At 32.4% G+C, this 22,295-nt stretch overlaps 1 protein-coding gene across 1 annotated transcript in view; it reads left to right on the top strand.

The window, feature by feature from the left end:
• Positions 1-22,295, top strand: part of LOC127723607 (VWFA and cache domain-containing protein 1-like) — a 50,044-nt gene that overhangs the window by 10,147 nt on the left and 17,602 nt on the right. Inside the window, exons 5-14 of the mRNA XM_052230300.1 lie at positions 95-174; positions 1,524-1,659; positions 4,500-4,776; positions 6,666-6,777; positions 10,138-10,303; positions 15,038-15,177; positions 17,090-17,262; positions 17,995-18,105; positions 19,547-19,666; positions 20,957-21,059. Coding sequence (XP_052086260.1) covers positions 95-174; positions 1,524-1,659; positions 4,500-4,776; positions 6,666-6,777; positions 10,138-10,303; positions 15,038-15,177; positions 17,090-17,262; positions 17,995-18,105; positions 19,547-19,666; positions 20,957-21,059 — 1,418 coding nt within the window. The remainder of the gene's footprint in view (positions 1-94; positions 175-1,523; positions 1,660-4,499; positions 4,777-6,665; positions 6,778-10,137; positions 10,304-15,037; positions 15,178-17,089; positions 17,263-17,994; positions 18,106-19,546; positions 19,667-20,956; positions 21,060-22,295) is intronic.

The following is a 22,295-nucleotide window of genomic DNA, read 5'->3' as shown; positions in this document are numbered from 1 at the left end:
TTATCCAAAAATTTATTATGTTCGGTTCAGCAAACATACTGTAAACATGCATACAACAATATAATCTTTTGCATTGCATATAATTTTATTTCAGAATTAAGTGTAAATGCCTTACAGAAGTTGAAAGATATGGCCTTACAAACAAGGACTGATGTTAGTTATGGTGAAATACAGGTATTGTATTGTTACTAAAATTTTAGAGTACTTAAGATAAGTAGATGTGGTACGTATGATTGCTAAAGTGACAACTACCAACCTGAGTTTAAATGACTATGATGTAATTTATTAAAGGTCACAGTATGACCTTCAAAAATGAGAAAAATCCATACCATATAGTATGCTATGAAAGACCCTAAAGTGAAAAATGTGATACTATTTAATCAGGGAAATCTAACAGCCGAATTTATAACATAATATAATTAACAATAACAGAATCAATTTTCAATGATTGCATCATTATACATAATTCGGGAGTTTAAATACCCTGTTAAATGCCTATTTTTTTTTTTAGATTTGATTTATGCAATCTATTACGGTATAGCGAGTTTTTTTTCGCAGGTGTAAAATTTCGCGATTATAGGGGCAACAAAGTATACGAAAAATTTTGGCGGTTTTATTTTGGTGGATTCTTAAATACCAATTAAATATTTTGGCGGATACCGAAATGGTTGTAGCTAAAAAGTTGTAAAAATTGACAAACAAGTGCTAGTGTACTAATTAGTTTTAAAATAACCAAGAGTGACTTGCAACTCTAAAATATAATTTGACACTAATTGATAAGGTTAAAACTCTCACAGAGTACCTTACACTTATATTATTTGACACTAATAAACTAATTAACACCTATTAGCCATTTTATAAAATATATGTAATACTACGTATAATGCCCTTTGGCATTGATGTTGTTAAAACTAACATAAACCGTTATTGACCCGCCGAACGGAAAAATACATCGTTTACAAAAGCTCCAGCTCTTGGAAAGTATCGTACTTATGCATAAATTTTAGCGGAATTTATTTTCGCTATTTTCCTTTATCCACCAAAATAAGCGAAAATAAACACCCCGTGAAAATAACCCGCTATACAGTATTTAATTTTAATCAAAAACAGACGATGTTATCATATAGCTTGTAGAATAAGCAAAAAGAGTACTTTATGATGAATTTATGAACGGGTCACTTTGACCTACATTTTAAGCTTCATTGACTTTTATAGTTTTTTATCCCAATTTCAGATCTGAATAGATATATCAGTCTAAAAGAGTTTATTGTGTTACTATAAGTCACATTTATGCAATGAGAGTTAACAGTGAAGTCAGGTATCATCTTTCAACCAGATATTAAATCTGTATTTGTTGACATAAAATTAAACGAATCGACTCATAAGACAAAATAAATTACCTGCCAACATTGAATTGCTCAAATTGTTCTTAATTAAATAGCTTAAAATGAGTGCACATGTATTGGAAAATCCAATATCTGTATTTCTGTATTATCTATATTTTTCTTTTCACATGTTTAAAGATCGGTGAATTCAAGCACATTTCTGATCCTGACTTCCTCAGATCTTCGATGGCATCATATTACAATCGTTTCAGTAGCAGTGAAAAAATTCAGAACCCAATTTTTTCTGTACCATACCAGGATTTGTTTGGGATAGGTATGTTTATGTTAAGAGAACATTTAATGTTTGGTTCAATTTAAAAAAAAAAAATTATTAGTACCACAACACTAGATAAGGTATATTTTGGTTTTTCTTGAAATATTATTGTTTGACATCTCAATTATTTATATCCTAAAGGAGCGGTATGATTTAACTCTCTGTCTGTCAGTTGTACATTTCAGTCACATTTTTCTCAGCAACTACAAACCAAACATTTTTTTTTTATCAGTAAGTTATACTGTGTAACACAATTACAGATCTGACACTTGTTTACTTCCTGTTTGCTGGATACTTGTATGTTATTCCCATTGTTGCCCATATAAGAAGTTTCCATTGCATTTAATTTTCCTTTAGTGTTTACACATCAGAGTTATACTTGTTATTTGGTACCAAGCTGTATTTTAGGAAGTTATATTGTATAACACATTTTCAGAATCGTCATTTATCTATTCCCTGTTTGCTTCATTCAAGTATGATGATAATCAATGATTCACATATAAGAAGTTTCTGTTGCATTTTCCTCAGCAACTACAAATCAGAGCTTCTTGATAATATATACCAAGCATTCTGTTGGTTAACTTTACTGTGTAACACATTTTCAGATCCATTACTTACATGTATATACTTTCTGTTTGCGTCATACAGATATGCTCTTCAGGTTGTTGCACATATAAGAAATGGCTGTCACATTTTTAGCAAACCTGGCCTGAAGGGCCAAGTGAGTTTTTCTCATCACTTGCCGTCCTTCGTCCATCGTCACCTTCTTCGTCTTCGTCGTCTGTCGTCGTTAACTTTTACAAAATCTTCTCCGACGAAACTACTGGCCAAAATTTAACCAAACTAGACCACAAGCATCATTGGGGTATCTTATCACAGATGTTTTTTGACTTAAAAAGAGCAATGGATTTGGAAACAGGGATGTTTGAATAATCAAACTACACTAATAAAAGCCATTATACCAGTGTCAACATAAAGCATGGCAACACATAAACCTTGTGTTAAAAAATGGGAAGTAATTCTGTCAAACATAAAGCATTTTTTCAATTTGTTTTGATCATTTCTACTTTAAACAGAAACAATCATACCCAATAATTGGTTTTCTTGCTTCATTTAACATTATTATTCATTAAAACATTCACAGATTATCATTCAAATTACAGCTAATATTAGTATTATTTTTATTTATTTGTTCATTTTGACAGACATTTCCTTTTCTTTTATGGAATCTGCCATTTGCCTATGATCTTGAAAACTATATATATAATAGAGAGAGAGATACTTTAAATTGCAAAAATGATCAGCATGACAAGTTCTACAAATAAATCTACATGGTCGAAATCGTCTGTCAACTCCTTATTGGAGTAATTGCCCTTACATGACGATTTTATCATTTTTTTTGCGTTTTGCCTTAAATGTTAAAATATATAATAGATAAATAGACCTTTTAAATCACAAAAATGATCAACAAGACATTTTCTACTAAGAAGTCAAATTTTGCGGATATAGTTAGTAGACTGTCACTCTTTATAGGAGTGAATGCCCTTAAATTAGGATTTTTTTTTACCCTCTTTTGTGTTTTGATGAGCAAAAACTAAAGAAGATAGAGGGACACTAAACAGACTAAATGATTAACAATACAAGATCAACAAATCAGAGATTTTTGTCATGAATTCTATTCTTGTCTACAATGTTGGAGAGTGTCCTTTGTTGAATATGCACATAGACCAAGTGAGCGACACAGGCTCTTTATAGCCTCTAGTTATCAGAAACTACAAGTTATAGCTTCTTGAAATTTTGTACCAAGTTTAATATTGGTTGCTTAATCATGTGCTTATCTACCTTCTCTTGTCTGTTTCCTATTTCTTAAGGCTAGGACAATTTGATTTTCAGGGAGGGGAAGGGTGGGGGTGGATTTTATATGAAGCCAAATTTTTTTTACCATGCAAATCAAGCTAGAATATTTTTTTCAGTCAATTCAAAGCAAGAAATATTTTTTTGGACATGATACATGTCATACTTGCTGAAGATGAAGCCAGAATATTTTTTATGCCCCAGCCGTAGTGGAGGGGGCATTAAGTTTTACCCTTGTCCTTCTGTATGTCCGTCCGTACGTCCCAAAGTTGGTTTCTGTTCTCTAATTTAGTTTGCCTCAACCAAATGTTATGAAACTTATACACAATGCTTATTACCACATAACACAGATCAAGTTTGAATTTTGGTGGTGTCACTTCAACCGTTATGCCCCTTTACAATTAGAAAAATTGCTGAATTTTTCGTTTCTGTTCTCTAACTTTAGTTTGCCTCAACCAAATGTTATGAAACTTATATGCATTGCGTATTACCACAAAATACAGATCAACTTTGAATTTTGTTGGCATCTCTTTTACTGTTCTAGAGTTATGCCCCTTTACAAATGGAAAAATTGCTGAATTTTTCATTTCCGTTCTCTAACTTAAGTTTGCCTCAGCCAAAGGTTATGAAACTTGTACACAAAACTTATTTCTCAGATCAAGTACAAATTTGGGTAGCGTCACTTTTACCGTTCTTCAGTTATGATCCTTTATAACTTTATATGATATGCAAGATGGGCATCATCTGTGTCCCATGGACACATTCCCCATTTATTTAGCAACTGCATCAGACAGATTTTTTTTTTATAAAAACGGGGGACAAATTTTGTTTCTTCAATTTTTCTAATTGTTAGGTATTTGTATTAATAATTTTAATTCACGGAAAAGCAAGAGCTAATGTATCAATTTGTCAGCAGTAGCTCAAACTGCATTTTTTATTTATTGTATATTTTTAATTGTCTATTTTTAATTATGATGTAATTATAGGTTTAATTTCCTCTATATGCCTGCCTGTCTATAGACCTGGTGGAAATTTGGTGGGCGTTGCATGTTCTGATGCAACTGTCAGTGATATCATGTCTGACATTTCATACTTCAGACAAGGAGAGTTATCATATGCATTCATTATTGATGGAACAGGAAGAACTCTCATTCATCCATTGTTACCATTGCCCGATAGTGTGAAGGATGACCCAATATATGTAAACATTGAACATTTAGAACGCTCTACATCAGCTACCATGGTTATAGAATCAATGAAAATGTAAGTAAAGTAAACATAGCTCACCTGATGTGATCAAAAATACTATCCTGTGTCAAGTACTATCCTCTGTCTGATACTATTCTGTCAGATACTATCCTGTGTCAAGTACTATCCTCTGTCTGATACTATTCTAGCAGATACTATCCTGTGTCAGATACTATACTGTGTCAAATACTAGTCTGTCAGATACTATTCGGTGTCTGATACTATCCTGTGGCAGATACTAACCTATGTCTGATACTATCCTGTGGCAGATACTATCTTGTGTCTGATACTATCCTGTGTCAGATAGTGTCAGATCCTGTGTCAGATACTTTTCTGTGTCAGATACTATCCTGTGTCAGATACTATTCTGTGTCAGATCAGATAGTATCTTGTGTCAAATACTTTCCTATGTCAGATACTATATTGTGTCGGATACTATCCTGTGTCAGATCAGATACTATCTTGTGTCAGATACTATCCTATGTTAGATACTATCCTGTGTCAGATTTTTTCGTGTCGGATACTATTCTGTGTCAAATACTATTCTGTGTCAGATACTAACCTATGTCAGATACTATCCTGTGTCAAATACTATCCTGTGTCAGATACTATCCTGTGTCAGATCAGATACTATCTTGTGTCAGATACTATCCTATGTCAGGTACTATCATGTGTCAGATACTTTCCTGTGTCAGATACTATCCCGTGTCAGATACTAACCTGTGTCAGATACTATCCTGTGTCAGATACTATCCTGTGTCAAAAACTATCTTGTGTCAATGCTTTGCTTAACAGGGATCAGACTTTTGGTTGAGAAGACCATTTCCATATATCCTAGGGTCCATGGTGCAGAGGACATAGAAATAGCAGGCTTCTGTCTGTCTGTCCACTGGTCTTGTAAGTGCTCTAACATGTACAATACTCTGCCAGATTTTTCATGTTTTATATTAGCAATCTTTCAGATGAAATTATAAATCAATGCTGATCAACCAATTTTAAAAGAGTTATGCTTATTTGAAAATAAATTCTATGGAAAATTGCATTGTAAGCACTCTTGAGCCTACATTTCTTGTCGGATTTTTGTCCTGTCTGTGATGAAAATCATGGTAGGCAAGATATAGGTGTTGCATTTCCGGCAGCGGTAACAAAGGGGACGTCAACAATTGTAAAGTTTTCTGCTTAAGTCAGTTTGATTTGAACCACATGTGACTTATCAATGATATTTTATAAAGTTGTAATACCATCAGTATATATTAGTTTGATGACTATTTATAAGCCGTTCCCCTAGGTCATGGTCCAGTGACTTTGAATTACCAGTTATTGGTAAATTTCAAAGTTAAGTTTCTGCTAAAAAGTCAGTTTGATAGGAACTTCTTTTAAAAGATCAATGATATTTTCATTAAAGTTGCATTACTATCAGTACATATTAGTTTGACAATCTTTTTGACGTGCTGCCCTATATGTCATGGTCCAGCAACTTTGAATTAATTAGCATGTTGCTGTCCATCAGATTGTCTTTTTCTGTATTTTCTGCCGGACGGCAAGACATACCTCTTCGTCAACAGTTTATTATGAAATTTAAATGAAGTGAAAAATCAGTGCTGATCAATTATTTTTGAATGGATTATGCCCCCTTAAAAGTAAATGCTATGGAAATTGCATTGCATTGCATTAGCACTGGCCTACATCATGAACATTCAATGTTAACAGAAGTTATGCCCATAGGAATAAGAACTTTAATCGAAAATTGCATTCTTAGTGATACCTACATTTCTTGTATGGTATTATTGAAAGTTTAAAAGAATCAAATAATATATATAAGAGTTATTGCCCTTGGTCAATATAATATGTCCATTGGCAGGAGAAATTGGAATGCTATTGTTTTATTATAACTATTTTTGTAGTGGAAAAACAGGAAATGAAACACTTTATTCCAAGAGGACAGTTCCACGGGGTAACATGCTGTATGAGGGCATTGAAACTGAAAACATCCTATCACATTATTTTTGGAAACCAGTAAGTAATTTATAACATATTATTTGAATTTTTTTTTTTTTAATTTGATACTGAGAAGTTATTGAGGTGAGCAAATATGTATCAGTATGTTTTAAAAGGATGTTTATAAGAAATTCTTAAACAAGTATTCAAATTTTGTCTAACAAATGTGTTAATAGTCAGTTGAAGACAGGATGTATTATGTTATACCAATGCAATGTCTGTTCATCCGTCCGTCCAACACTTTGTATGATAACTAAAACTTGCTTTTACCAATTCTCATAAGATTTTAACACAACATTTGGATTGAGAGATGAAAGCTACCTTTATTTCTTTTTTTATTTTTGGGTTATGTTGTTCCAGAGTTACTGGACTTTAACCGTTAGATTTAAGGTAATTTTTCTCATGTCTTGCACTTACTATAGTATTCCCGGATTTATTTACTCCAAACTTTACCTTATTGTTTGGATTGTTAGATGGATTTAGCTCTCTTTGATTTTAAAATTTTATGTTTTGTAGTTCCAGAGTTACAGGACTTAGGTTCAGTAAATTTTTCACATACTGTACCATAACTTGAGTTTGCCTGGGATGATTTACTGGAAAATTTACATAATTGTTAGAATTAGTAAACATAACAAACTTTTTGATTTAAAAACAGTTCTGGAATGACCATCTAGAGTTATGGGACTTTAACCATCAGATAAGTAAAAGGAATTGATAAGATATCATGCACCAGTTCTAGTATGCTTGGATCAAATTACTACAAACTTAACACTGCTGTTAGGATTAGTGAATGTTGATTTGATTTTAGGGACGGTGCAATATTTATCAGGCAGGTGGGACCGGTGCAAATTCTGGTTATGACAAAAAAAAGTGAATGTCCTATACTGATTTGGGCTGTAAAAACTCAATGTCCTATGACTTGCATGCAGAAAAAAAGTATGTGTCCTATTACACTACAAACCACTAAGTCTGAAAAGCCCATATTTTGACTGGTCGACCACAGATTTGACATGATTCATCATAATCTTGACTTTACCCAAATTTAATCTCGACTTTACTTAATAAGTCTGATTGAGTGCTTGATAATCCTTGTATAATCTAAATATGATGTCAACAAATTGCGCGACCAGTCTTGACCAGTCTCGGCCAGTCTCAACCTGTCTTGACCTTTTAATTTAGTCTCGACTGGTCTGAATCAGCCCATCTATCTCAGTTTGGTAGTTGGGTTCATTGCTGTCAAATTTTAGGATTTACTTAAAAGGTAAAAAAGGCTAGAATTTTCAGTTCAGTTTAAATTCAGATAGTCACCCTTAAAAATTTCTATAATTTTTTCAAATCAACTTGGATTTTCATATAACTCTACAGCAATCTCAATCATGTCAATTAAATATTGATCTTACAGAATGCCAGGTTGTTTGGTAGTTTGGTTTATTGCTGTCAAATTTAAGCATTTAATTAATAGGTAAAAAAAGCTTGAATTTTCAGTTTGGACAAAATTCAGATAGTTACCTTTAAAAATTTGTATAACTTTTCCAAATCAACTTGGATTTTCATAACACTCTACAGCTATCTCAATTGTATATTGATCTTACAAAATGCCAGATTATTTGGTAGTTTGGTTTATTTCTGATAAATTTTTTGATTAAATTAGACCATAATTGCTTTCTTGAAAACTAGAATAGATAAAGTAACATTGTATATTTAAAATATATACATGCTCTGTTATAAACACAATAATTGCTTTGGGCCAGATCCAGGGGTGGGGTTCCGGGGTTGGAACCCCCCCTTTTTTTTGAAGAACAATGCATTTGAATGGGGACATATAGTTGGAAACCCCCCTTTATCCTGGGTTGGGACCCACCTTTTAAAAATGGCTGGATCCACCCCTGCATTGGTAATTCAGCATATGATAATATGCTTACTAGTATATGAGTTATGTCCCTTAATGTAAAATTTTGCCTTAATTCTAAATCAATAGGATATTTTGAAAATTGTATACATGTACATGTATATTAAAGGTAGATAAACAATGTAAATTGCAAATATACAGTATTTTTTCACGATAAGTTTCTACGATTATGACAATCATAAAAAATATCAGGGAAATTAGATGACAGGTCGAAGAGTTATTGCCCCTGACTTGTCAAAATCTATAAAGATACTAAGAAAATCATGTTTTATAAAAACAAGTTCAAATTCATCTAGAAAGAGTTTTCCTCATTTAATTTGTCCATTTGATGATTATTTCTTGCTTTTTAATGTCCATTTTTAATTTGTCTGTAAATTGTTAAAAATGAGTTAATTCATATGAATATGAAAATATCATGTATGTCCATGATAATATATCAAAGATGATGATTTAAGCAATTAAATAAAGAGCCGATATGTTATACTTGAACATTAATAAAATTTGCCAATCAGTCAGTTACTACAGTAAATATCATTTAAGTGTGTTACCTATTATAAAACATGTATACTGAGAAAAAAAGTTTAGCAGCATATATTTTTAATTTAATATATTTTAACAAACAAACTTCACTTTTAAATATAACAAATATGTTATTTTATATTGTGTTTTGTTATAAGCTAAACTATTATATTGATTGTACAAATGTTTTGTTTGGATATTTAGTTATTTTTTTTTTGTTTTGTTTGATAGCAATAGTTTGAACAATTAAATCTTCATGTCCTATGGTCACCAAATGTGAAAAAAGTGGAGACCCTATGCCTGAAGTGGATGAAAAATGTTTTTGTCCTACTTTGGTTTGCACCAGTCCCACCTGCCTGATAAATATTGCAAGGTCCCTTAATTTTGAAAATTTTCTGGTTTGTCATTCCTGAATTATTGGACTTTTATCAGTCATGCATATTTGACACAATATTTATATGCCTAAGGGTATCATCCAGCATTTTTTTCTACAGGGCCATTTTATTTGCTTCTGATTAAATGACTTCTTAACATCCCATTTTATTCTTGCAACAATTTCAATATGCATAATTAGATTGTACCATGCACTCGTGGCACAGCAACTGAAGAGAATTAAACATTATATCGCATGTTCATCTAGATCTTGATTTCATAATGAGAATCACGCTTCAGAAAGGCATGGCGTAAAAAGTTTAAGGTATGAAGTTTGATATTTCAGGATTGCTTAATATAAATAAACAGTCTCGCCTACTTTGTCATTGACATTATTTGTCTCATACAACTGTATGCAGAAATTCTAAGTTAATAAATTTTCAGATTTAATATAAAAAAAAACAGGTTCACACTTTTATTCAAAGGTTTAAACTGCCACAAAATAGTACAACAGTGCTGAAATTGAAAATAAACAAAAATCAATCAGTCAATCAATTCAAAGGATTCTATTTTTGCAGGTCAGTCGGAGTAATTTTTCCGTGTGTATTGTTGTTGGTGATAAAGATAAACAGCCTATACTAGATCCTCAGACTGTTACACAAGACAGTTTTGTTTATCATCGATTGGACTATACAACAGCAGAAGGGCCAAACTGTCAACACTTCACACGATTGGGTACAAAAGGTACTGTATTTTACTGTGAATTCAGTTGTGAACATTTTTATTCTGCAGGATTAATCTGACCTTGACCTCATGAATCATTGACAATGTTTACTTTATATGATGCTGCAGTAAAACCCTTATCTTTAAGACTTTCAACATAAAATCAATCATGGTCAGTAAGGCAGGCAAGACATTTCAGCATGTCTGACTGTGCACTCTTGTTTACAGTAATGGGCCATGTATAGTACGCATTTGTGTATAATATACCCACTTTTCATTCCCCCAAAATCATGAAAAAATCTAGTTTTCTGTAAAAAAGTCTTTCACAGGGAACTTATAAACCATTGTTTAATCTTTATTTAAGTCTATTAAAAATAAGAATATAATATATTGTTTGAGCAATTAAACATTTTTTGTAATATTTTTGTAAATAGGTTTGTTTCCTGCAGCACCACCGATCCTAATTTATAGGCTCCGACCAAAAAAAAAAAAAAAATAAAAACTTGGTAATTTTCGATGTGATCGGAAAATAAAGCTCTTTTTTTTTAGCTCTTCCTTTACCATGTCTCATCTTGTTATAATTTGCGCTATTTGTAAAAGTGTTTTTGGTGACTGAATGATAATAAATAAATGACTTGCTTATCTAGTGTGCTCACAGATCTGTTGCAGCCATAAACAAACATTCATGACAGTTTCACACTAAAAAAAATTCAAACACTGGTTCAAATAACTTCATAATGAGATTGATTAAAGAAATAAAAAATTGTTAAATAAAAAAAATGACCCACCAACCTTATTTTTTGGGGGCATGCAACCGGAAATATACCTATTTTTTTTGTCCTAAACAATGAAATGGTAGAGCTTTTATGTTAGTAACTTTAAATAATTTCATCAAGTTAAGTTAATAATCAAGATAATTTAAGTGGTCCATCTTGATCGGGGAGGACATTTTAGCGGAAAAATCAGATGTTTTATCACCAAAGTATATAGATTGTACATAATAGCGCCAGATTTTATAATAAATTTTAGTGAAAAGTGAAATTATCAATGCCCATTTTAACTATGAAAAATTATTCATAAACTTTTTTAAAAGAAAGTTGAATATTGTTCAGTACGTGATGCTTTGATTTGGCAGATACAAGGAGAAATTGCTCTTTGGCAAGTAAAGCAAAAACTTTTTTATTTATAAAAATTCATTGATAGAACAATATTTATATTAGTTATTTTCAGGAAATGGAGAAAACCATGTGTCTACCAATTCAGTTTTTTTATTACTTCTCAAAAGTGTGTTTTATTAGAAGCTTATATTATGTATAAGTGTTGTTTATTGATGACACATCATAGTTTGCATGTGTGTAGCAAATGTTTGGTACTGACATGCCTCTGGCTGCATGATCACTCCTTATTTGGTTATAAGGCAAAGGAGTGATACATACCCTTCTCAAATTTCCCCAGGATGCTAGGTAGTTGTTCATTTTGAGTTTTGCTGCTGACAGGGAAAGTCATACATTAGTTATCATAAAGTTACAAAATACCCACCCACCTCCCTTTGATCACCTTCAACTACTCACTGTATATGGGAGCAGTCTCAGCAAACCAGTGGTTTTCTTCAATTTCAAAACTCCCTTTCGAAATTGACCACTGGTCTAATTTCTCATTTCCCCCAAGTCATTAAATGTAATACATCTACATTTATTTCTCTCTCCACCGTCAATCTAACCCCCTTTTATCGTAGCCACCTGCTATGAGATGGAGCAACGCTTCATCCCCTTATAGGAACTCATCTGGTTCCGGTTGGTTGACGGAGTGTCCATGTCCATGGGGCTTGGTCCATCTATACCAAGTGTCGTCGACAGGGCCTGGAGCTAAATTTCCCTTTGCTGAGTACTTGACTCCCAAGGGCCAAATTATTTATATATTTTATTAATAAAAAATAGAAATTAAATAATCTTGTTGTCAGCAGCAAACTCATTGATATACTATTTGGTTATACTGGATTGTCTGTTTCAATCTTATAGGAATGTCCAAGTCTGAAGGTCTCGTTTATTGTCAAGGTTGTCAACACTGCAGGAGTATGTTAAGAAATAAGTTACAAATACAGGGTATAAAAGAATACCAGAGAACACCTAAACAAGAGAGCTACAAATACAGGGTATAAAAGAATACCAGAGAACACCTAAACAAGAGAGCTACAAATACAGGGTATAAAAGAATACCAGAGAACACCTAAACAAGAGAGCTACAAATACAGGGTATAAAAGAATACCAGAGAACACCTAAACAAGAGAGCTACAAATACAGGGTATAAAAGAATACCAGAGAACACCTAAACAAGAGAGCTACAAATACAGGGTATAAAAGAATACCAGAGAACACCTAAACAAGAGAGCTACAAATACAGGGTATAAAAGAATCACCAAGATCACCTTTAAAAAGAGGAGTTCTAACAAAGTCACAGTTTACTTAATCATGAGGAACACCTAAACAAGAATCAACTAGCTAAACAAGGTACATGAATCATTATCGATAAACCACAGAAAATAGAATACAGACTTAACAATGAATAAAGTCATTACTTGCTGCATCCGTCGTATCGTCAATGTCATAGTTGCTACTGTTAAGTTATGGATTTCAGCCCTTCTGTCATATACCTAAGTCCCTGGAGTCATAGAATAAAAGCTTATTATCAGTAATATCCAGTTTAATTATCTCCCCTTATTTGAAAGCATATGTTCAAAATTAACTTGCTTTAGAATATAAATCATAGATTTTTTTATCAAATATAACAGATAACGCATTTGTCTTGTTATTTCACAAAAGGTTTAGCTTGTTTCTAAATATATATTCTGTTTAATTTTCTTCACCTAAAGTCATCACATTTGTTCAAAAGTTATCTGCTATAGATTGTTAATCATAGATATTTATGCCCCCGCCGTAGCGGTGGGGGCATTAAGTTTTACCCTTGTCCGTCTGTACGTACGTACGTACGTACGTCCCAAAATTGGGTTTCCGTTCTCTAACTTGAGTTTGCCTCAACCAAATGTTATGAAACTTATACACAATGCTTATTACCACAAAACACAGATCAAGAATGAATTTTGGTGGCGTCACTTTAACTGTTCTAGTGTTATGCCCCTTTATAAATGGAAAAATTGCAAAATTTTTAGATACCGTTCTCTAACTTAAGTTTGCCTCAACCAAATGTTATGAAACTTATACACAATGCTTATTACCACAAAACACAGATCAAGTGTGAATTTTGGTGGCGTCACTTTAACTGTTCTAGAGTTATGCCCCTTTTTAAATGGAAAAATTGCAAAATTTTTATTTTCTTCTAAATATCAAGTAATTTTTAAAATTGGAGTTATCTTCCTTTGTCCATGATTATAGTTTAATTAACTACAATCAATGCTTTATACAATGCAATGTTTAATTTTGACTTCCACTGATAAAACACAGATCAAGTTGAATTTGGGTAGTGTCACTTTAACCATTATTGAGTTATGCCCCTTTATAAATCGAAAGATTGCAAAATTTTTAGTTTTTATTCTGTAACTTAAGTTTGCCCCAACCAAACATTATGAAACCTATACATAATATTCATTACCACAAAACTAAGATCAAGTACAATTTTTTTGTTTCTGTTTTCTAATTTTAGTTTGCCTCAGCCAAATGTTATGAAACTTATACACAACCGTTCTAGAGTCATACATGTTTACAAATAGAAAAATTGCTGAATTTTTAGTTTCTGTTCTCTACTTAAGTTAGCCTCAACCAAATGTTATGCTTATTACCACAAAACTCAGATCAAGTTCAAATTAATGTAGCTTCACGTTTACCATTCTTCAGTTATGTCCCTTTATAACTATATGATATGCAAGCGGGGGCATCATCTGTGTCCACTTGTGGACACTATCCACATTTATTTTAACAGCATTTATCTGGCTTCAGACCACAATTAATTCCCTTTGTTCATGGTCTAGGAATATAGTTCCCAATAATTATATGGGTTATTTCTTCCTGAGTATTCTGACTACTGTTTTCTTTGAAATGTTTACTATTTAAGTGGTCCTTTCAGTTGCATATATATTGAAATAAGTAAAACATATGGAAAAAAATTTATTGTTGAAAGTGAAAGGAGTGATTTGGCCAAAATGAAAGTAGGGAAGAAATAAGCCTTCGTCATTTATTCAAGATTCAAATCCTACCATTGGCATGTTAATAGGGCTCTCAAAAGAAAAAGCACTGATGGATTGTCCTAGGACGAGCATACTTTATTAGAATAATAATGGTCTATGAGCAGTTAAATATATTTCATGTTTGATGCGGTACAAATTTTTTAATTCAATTTGACTTTTACAAAGAATTGCATTGTAACCAATGGGAAGAATAATTGTGGTCTGAGGCCATCTACTTAAATTATTCGCCATTTTAGAATCCACTGCATTCTGGGTTATATTTTTTAAAGCATTCACCAAAACATTGTGATTGCTTTAAAATGTTCTAAACGATGGAAAATCAACCAAGGATGTGAGATGTTTTTATTCTCAAGAAAGAACAATCAAATTACCAATGATCCTTTAGATTCTGAAATGGCAAATTACAGAAAAGTGAAATGTCAGCCATTGGATAAATATGTTTCTAAAAATGCAAATTATTCTGCCTGAGTCAAAATTTGTATTTGTCTTAAAATGCTGTTTTTACATGTAATATAGATGTAACTGAAGGATGAATAGAATAAGTTTTATGTTACAGATAAGTCTGTTGTTATGTTGACTCCTGGTGCATTCCTAGAGCCATTTAATTACCTAGATGTAGATGAAACTAAAGCAATGATTACCAAGTATGAAGATTTTTTAACAGGGAAAAATGTTCTGAATAATCCAGGATTAAAGGTTTGTATGTGAAGTCATTAAATTTTGTGTTAAAATTAAACCAAATGTTTTCATAGAAATTAAAAGTACAGAAGAAGGATGGGCTGGTAGGTCACCAGGCTTCCAATTAATTCCATTCAATAGTTTGAGAACCTTTCAACCAATATCCTTTTCAAATTTTAGTATGTGTATCCTAATGAAGAAAATGATGTCAAGATTGATAATAGACATATCACTTTTGCTGTTCTGTAGTTATGGTCCTTGTACGCTTGAAAAATGGAGCTTCATGTCTTTTCCAAAATGTTCAAGTAATTCTTTTTAAATTTTAATATGCTGCATCTTATGACAAAATGGAGGGCACTTTCAGTATCAGTATGAAATATAAAACTTCTTGTTCTGTAATGTGAATTATCATTTAGTAGATATATTAAAGAAGATGTGGTATGAGTGCCAATGAGACAACTCTCCATCCAAGTCAAAATTTATAAAAGTAAACCATTATAGGTCAAAGTACGGTCTTCAACACGGAGCCTTGGCTCACACCGAACAGCAAGCTATAAAGGGCCCTAAAAATTACTAGTGTAAAACCATTCAAACGGGAAAACCAACGGTCTGATCTATATAAAAAACGAGAAACACTTATGAACCACATCAACAAACAACAACTACTGAACATCAGATTCCTGACTTAGGACAGGTGCAAACAATTGCAGCGGGTTTAAACGTTTTAATGATACAAAACCTTCACCCTTATCTGAAACAATAGTGTAACATCACAACATAGAAAAACCCACTGTAAAATATCAATTGAAATGGCTTAACTCAATCAAAAGACATATTAACACCATTGAACATACACTGAACAAATAAATTTGATCTATGATACAATGCAAATACAAAATAAATAAACTAAGGGAAGAATGATAAAAGTAACATGTCTTATACCGCAGTGAAATGTTAAACAATTTAAGAAAAACAATATACTTGAACAAAAATATCAGCAATTTGCAATTACTTTAAACACATAAAAATAATGTTGTTGTTAGGTATACGTGTACAGTTCAAATAGAGAAAGGAAATATTTTTACAAAATAAATAATTTTGATGTTCATAGTACGAAGAAGTGAAAATTTATAGTAATACCAAACAGTTATCAAAGCTGGTATATAGACCAGATATAACCCTGAATAACATTAAATAACAAAACATGAAAAAGCATTACAATTAGTATCAACAGGTCATAAACAAGAAAGTAAGATTTTTGAGTACTCGCAGTTACTGACAGCTAGTTAAAAGCTAAAAACAATTAATAATAAAAATTCATGCATCAGAGACTAAAATCAACTAAAACATATCCCAGGGATTTAGTATTTTAACGTCATGGACAGTCAAAGAAGACGTGACTTTTGCAATGCCAAAAATAAATGTATCGACAGGCAGTAGGCTAGTTAGGAGTTAACCTCTTTATAGATCAAAATGAACGTATGTGTGTCTTTACACATCCCATTTGAAAAGAATACAAATTTAGTTATGTTTTAATTTGCTGATGACAAAATCGATATTAGTGCCAATGTAAACTATATTCAAAGATCTAATTACAACATTGGTAAGATAACCTTTACTAATAAGTTTGTTTAAAGGTTCGATGAGTTTACACGGATCACATAGTGATTTCAGCGCTTTAAGTACAATATTACCGTAAAATTTAGGATGTGAAATACCGTTTTTAATCAGTTTTCTACAGGTACAGCCAAATTTACTAATCAAATCTTTCTATCTATGAAAGAATTTAGTAAAAGTTTTACATAATTTATGGTAATGAAATCCCTGACTTAATAATTTACCAGTGATGCTCTGATTACGTTCGTTAAAATCTATGACATCACTACACACACGGATATGAATTATCTTTTTGATATAAATTATCTTTCAGGAATCCATATTAAATTCTGTTTCCTCGACTTTTCCCGCTGAAAATATCTGGAAAAATAGTCGAGAGTTATCTGAATTTGTTGTATGGAGATATATCGGTACAGCAGATGGGGTGATGAGGCTATATCCAGGTGTTGAACTACCTAAAAACTATGACCACACAAGAAGGGGATGGTAAGTTGATATCAGATGAACAACTCAATTTATTTATCATTACATTATAGATTTTGTTAACCTTCCTTTACCTGCCCTTTCCTTTCATATGATACCTCAAATTTAATGAAAAGTTGATGATGTTTAATATACTGTCTGTCTGTCTGTCTGTCTGTCTGTCTGTCTGTCTGTCCTTTCATCCAACAAGTATTTTTGTCAAACGTATATCCTGGAACCCTGGATCTGCATGCATGAACTGACAGAGAACTGTCTGTCTGTCTGTCTGTCTGTCTGTCTGTCTGTCTGTCTGTCTGTCTGTCTGTCTGTCTGTCTGTCTGTCTGTCCTTTCATCCAACAAGTATTTTTGTCACACTTGTATCCTGGAACCCTGGATCTGCATGCATGAACTGACAGAGAACTGTCTGTCTGTCTGTCTGTCCTTTCATCCAACAAGTATTTTTGTCAAACTTATATCCTGGAACCCTGGATCTGCATGCATGAACTGACAGAGAACTGTGTGTCTGTTTGTCTGTCTGTCTGGCTGTCCTTTCATCCAACAAGTATTTTTGTCAAACTTATATCCTAGAACCCTGGATCTGCATGCATGAACTGACAGAGAACTGTGTGTCTGTCTGTCTGTCCTTTGCTCCAACAAGTATTTTTGTCACACTTATATCCTGGAACCCTAGATCTGCATGCATGAACTGACAGAGAACAACACCATGTCTACAGCTTATAATTATATTATTGTAGGTATAAGAGAACTATAGCCCTGAAAGGACAGGATGTGGTGTCTGCTCCTTACCTGGATCTTTGGGGCTCTGGGTACCTGATTACACTTAGTAAAACTATTACAGAAGGGAGGTAAGCCATTGTATCTTAATCAATTATTAATTATATAGTTTATTATATAACCATTACTAAATGTAGAAGGCAACCCTAAAGGAGTGGATTTAAACAATTTGATAATTTCAAAATTTATTCTTTGGCAGATTAATGTTTAAAAATTTCAAAATTTAATCTTTGGCAGATTTATGTTTGAAAATTTGATTGTCTGAATATGATTATTAATATAAGAGGGTAGGAATGCCACTATACTGTCAGGCGTCAAACAGTCATTTTTGGCTACCATTAGCTTCAAATTGATTAAAAATTTATTGTGATTCATCAAAATATACTTATGATTCATCAGAGATCTCAAATGATATTCGGTTACTGTTATTTTGGAGAAAAAATTAACGTGATTCGTCAAAATCAGTATCTTTAGATGTACATTTTATTGTCATGCACCAAAAATTACCATTCATGTCATTTGGCAACATTTTTACTGTTATTCGTCATGAAGGTACCCCCCTAACAATCCTCATATAAAGGAATGTGGGGGGGGGGAGGGGGGGAGTATACATCAATTTGACAGCAACCCAATGACTAAAATAACTTAAAGACATCTGGAAGTAGATTGATTCTCCTGTGTTGTAAAGAATATTAGGATCAAGAATTTAACACTCATCTTCAACCTTCATTATAAAAATAAGTAGATGTGGTATGATTGCCAATGAGACAACTATTTACCAATATTCATATGAAGTGGTTGTAAGCAATTATAGGCAACCATACCTCCTTCAACAATGACAAAAAAGAACCCATACCTTGTAATTGGCTATAAAAGGCCCCAACATAAAAACTATGAAACAATTCAAACGACTAAAACTAAAGGCCTAATTTGTATTGAAACTATATGACAGACATGAACCAAGGACAACCACTTTCATTACACGTTACATTTGGTCACTAGGTAAACATAATCACTATTTCTCTAAATTGTGAAAGGATACTGTTGTCATACCTGTGAATAAAAGGAGTGAGAGTACGCCTAATGTCAATGTGACAGCAGCCCAACACAATAAAATCAGTAAATACATCTATATGATAAAAGTTGAACAGATTTTCGAGGACTCATACAACAGCATAATCCTGATAAATGGACAAATGTTAGTGTCAGAATTCCAAAGAATTAACATTTGGTCTAAAATTAAACCTTAACAGTATGGGTCACACAAAATAACAAGATGAAAGACATTATAAAGATAGAATTTTATTGGGTAGTTTAGTTTTGATATTTTTTATTGAGCATTGTAGATGTCAGATTTTAATTCTGAGTTAAAGTTGCTGAGATCTGAACATACCTTAAAGAATGGTACATGACGTCACACAATAATTGATTTCATCCTGAATATGTTTGAAATAAATGTCACTGCATTAATGCGTATTAGGATGTGAAATATACATTAAAACTTTTTTTCAGTGGAAGTGGACCAGTATCTAGTCAGACTGTAGCAGTGATTGGAACAGATTTTACAATCAGCTATTTTTATCAGATGATGCAGAACACTTACCCAGATTGTCAAAATACCCAACAATACAGGTAAGTCAAAATATACAACAATACAGGTACAAAAATGAGGTAAGTCAAAATATACAACAGTACAGGTAAGTCAAAATGTACAACAGTACAAGTAAGTAAAAATACCTAACAGTACAGGTTAGTCAGAATATATACAATCGTACAGGTTAGTCAAAATACACAACTGTACAGGTTAGTCAAAGTATACAACAGTACAGGTTAGTCAGAATATACAACAGTACAGGTTAGTTAGAATATATAACAGTACAGGTTACTCAAAATACACAATACAGGTTAGTCAAAATATACAACAGTTCAGGTTAGTCAAAATATACAACAGTACAGGTAAGTGAGAATACACAACAGTACAGGTTAGTCAAAATATACAACAGTGCAGATTAGTCAAAATATACAGCAGTACAGGTTAGTTAAAATACACAACAGTACAGGTTAGTCAAAATATTCCACAGTACAGGTTTGTCAAAATATACAATTGTACAAGAAAGTCAAAATATACAACAGTACAGGTAAGTCAAAATACTCAATAGTACAGGTAAGTGAGAATACACTACAGTACAGGTAAATCAAAATATACAACAGTAGAGGTAAGTTTCATCTACAAAAGACTTATCAGTGTGTGGCTACAAAAAACAAATAAAGTACAAAGATGAAGACCATTGGTGACCCAAAATTCCAAAAGGTTTTGACAAATACAGCTAAGGTAATCTATAAGATGGGGGTAGAAAATCCTGAGTAATTGGAAGCATTAAAATTTCTGTTAACAGTTAATTTATACTAATGAATTTATCAATGATAATTCATTCCAACACAGAAGTGCTGACCACTGGGCTGGTGATACCCTCGGGGAGTCACCTCCACCAGTAGTGGCACTGACCTAGTGGTTGTAAATAAACTCATCATGGATACTAGGATTAAAATTGTGAAATATCCTAAGTCATCAAGAATATTGTTGCTAAAATTCATGTATTGATAATTAATTTCCTCCTTTTTTTTGTGAAATATCAAAATACTTTGTATCTTGTTACTTTAATTTCGATTTAGAAAAGGTTGTCATGCAAAATCTCCCCCTTAATTGTTTTAATTTGAATTTTACCATGCAGCGACTCTTTTCACAAAAAATCTTACATGTGAAAAATCTTACGATTAAAATTGATCATTATTCATACTAAAATGTGTATGACTTACAAGTACTTATAACCTTTATTAATTTTTGTGAAAAGAGCCACAGTTATTTTTACAGAAGATAGCTATGGGTATTCAAATTATGTGATATCTTATTTTACTTTTCAGTTGTTTTGTATTAGACAGCAGTGGTTACATAGTTATACATGAAGATTTTGTTAATCCTGATTCTACCTCGCCCAAAATAGAAAATGTTCATGTTATTTACAAGGTAAGTTAATAGGTAAAGAACCACTAATTTCGGCACTGTCAGAAAGAACATACAAGGAATTAGTAGTATATTTTTTAAACAAAATAGTTCTGTAACTTTGTAAATAAGTAAATTATTTGGGTAATTTGGGTATCAAATGAATGCTTAAGGACTTGGGATCACTTAAGAAACCTGAATAATAGAAAAAAGTAATAGGAAATTGAAATAGGAAGGCACATTTTACCTGTTGCTCAGATCAGAGGTCAGACAGAACTTTGACCCTTAAATTTAAGGCAATTTTTAGCTGTGGAGCAGAATCTGCTTACCCTTCCTGAGCACCTGAGATCACCCCCAGCTTTTGGTGGGGTTTGAGTTGCTCAGTCTTTAGTTTTCTATGTTGTGTTTTGTGTACTATTGTGTGTCTGTTGGTCTTTTTCATTTTTAGCCATGGAGTTGTTTTATTTTTGACTTATGAGTTTGAATGTCCCTCTGGTATCTTTCTCCTCTCTTTTAGCTAATGGCACAATTACTCCAGTATTCCTGAACTGATTTCCTCTGAACTTAATATTATTGTAGCTCAGTTGTGATATTTTTAGTTTTTTGGGTTTGTTGTGCAGAGTTACAGAACTTTAATTTTTACATTTAAGGCAAATTTTTGTTACATTATTGTAGGGATTGATGAAAGGAAGGTCCCTTTTTATTACTTTAAACTTTCTGGTGTGTCTCTCTAGAGTTATGGGAATTTAATTGTCAGATTTTAGTAATTTTTTCACATACTGTGCCATAACTTGAGAGTTTGCTAGGATTGAATGAGTAGAAACTTTACATAATTGTTTGAATTAGTGAACATAACAAACTGTTTGATTTAAAAAACAGCATCCTTAGGCTTGTTTTTCTACAGAGCCATTCTATTTGCTTATGATTAAATGTCTTCAAAATATCCAAATCTATTCTTGCACGATTTCAATATGCACAATAAGGGCTTATCATGAGGTCTTGGCACAGCTATTTATAAATATAGTTGCCCAATATAACTTAATTTGATGTAAACAAGCCTAAATTTTGAATCACAATGAAACAAATGAAAGTATTGAATCAAGCTGGAGCAAAATAAAGATTTTGGTCAGTGGTTGTATTTTTACTACCCTGCATGACCAGGGTTATGATTCTTGATTTAAAAGAGCCTTGGTGGTCGATCCGTCTTAAGTAGTACTACTGTATCACTAGCCTGTCAACACTGATGTTGTGAGTTCGAAT

The sequence above is a fragment of the Mytilus californianus genome, unplaced genomic scaffold (assembly GCF_021869535.1).
Source record: "Mytilus californianus isolate M0D057914Y unplaced genomic scaffold, xbMytCali1.0.p SCAF_13, whole genome shotgun sequence".
In the NCBI taxonomy this organism is placed as follows: Eukaryota; Metazoa; Mollusca; class Bivalvia; order Mytilida; family Mytilidae; genus Mytilus; species Mytilus californianus.
Note: the sequence above shows the minus strand (reverse complement) of the source record. Positions and strands in the feature narration are given on the sequence as shown.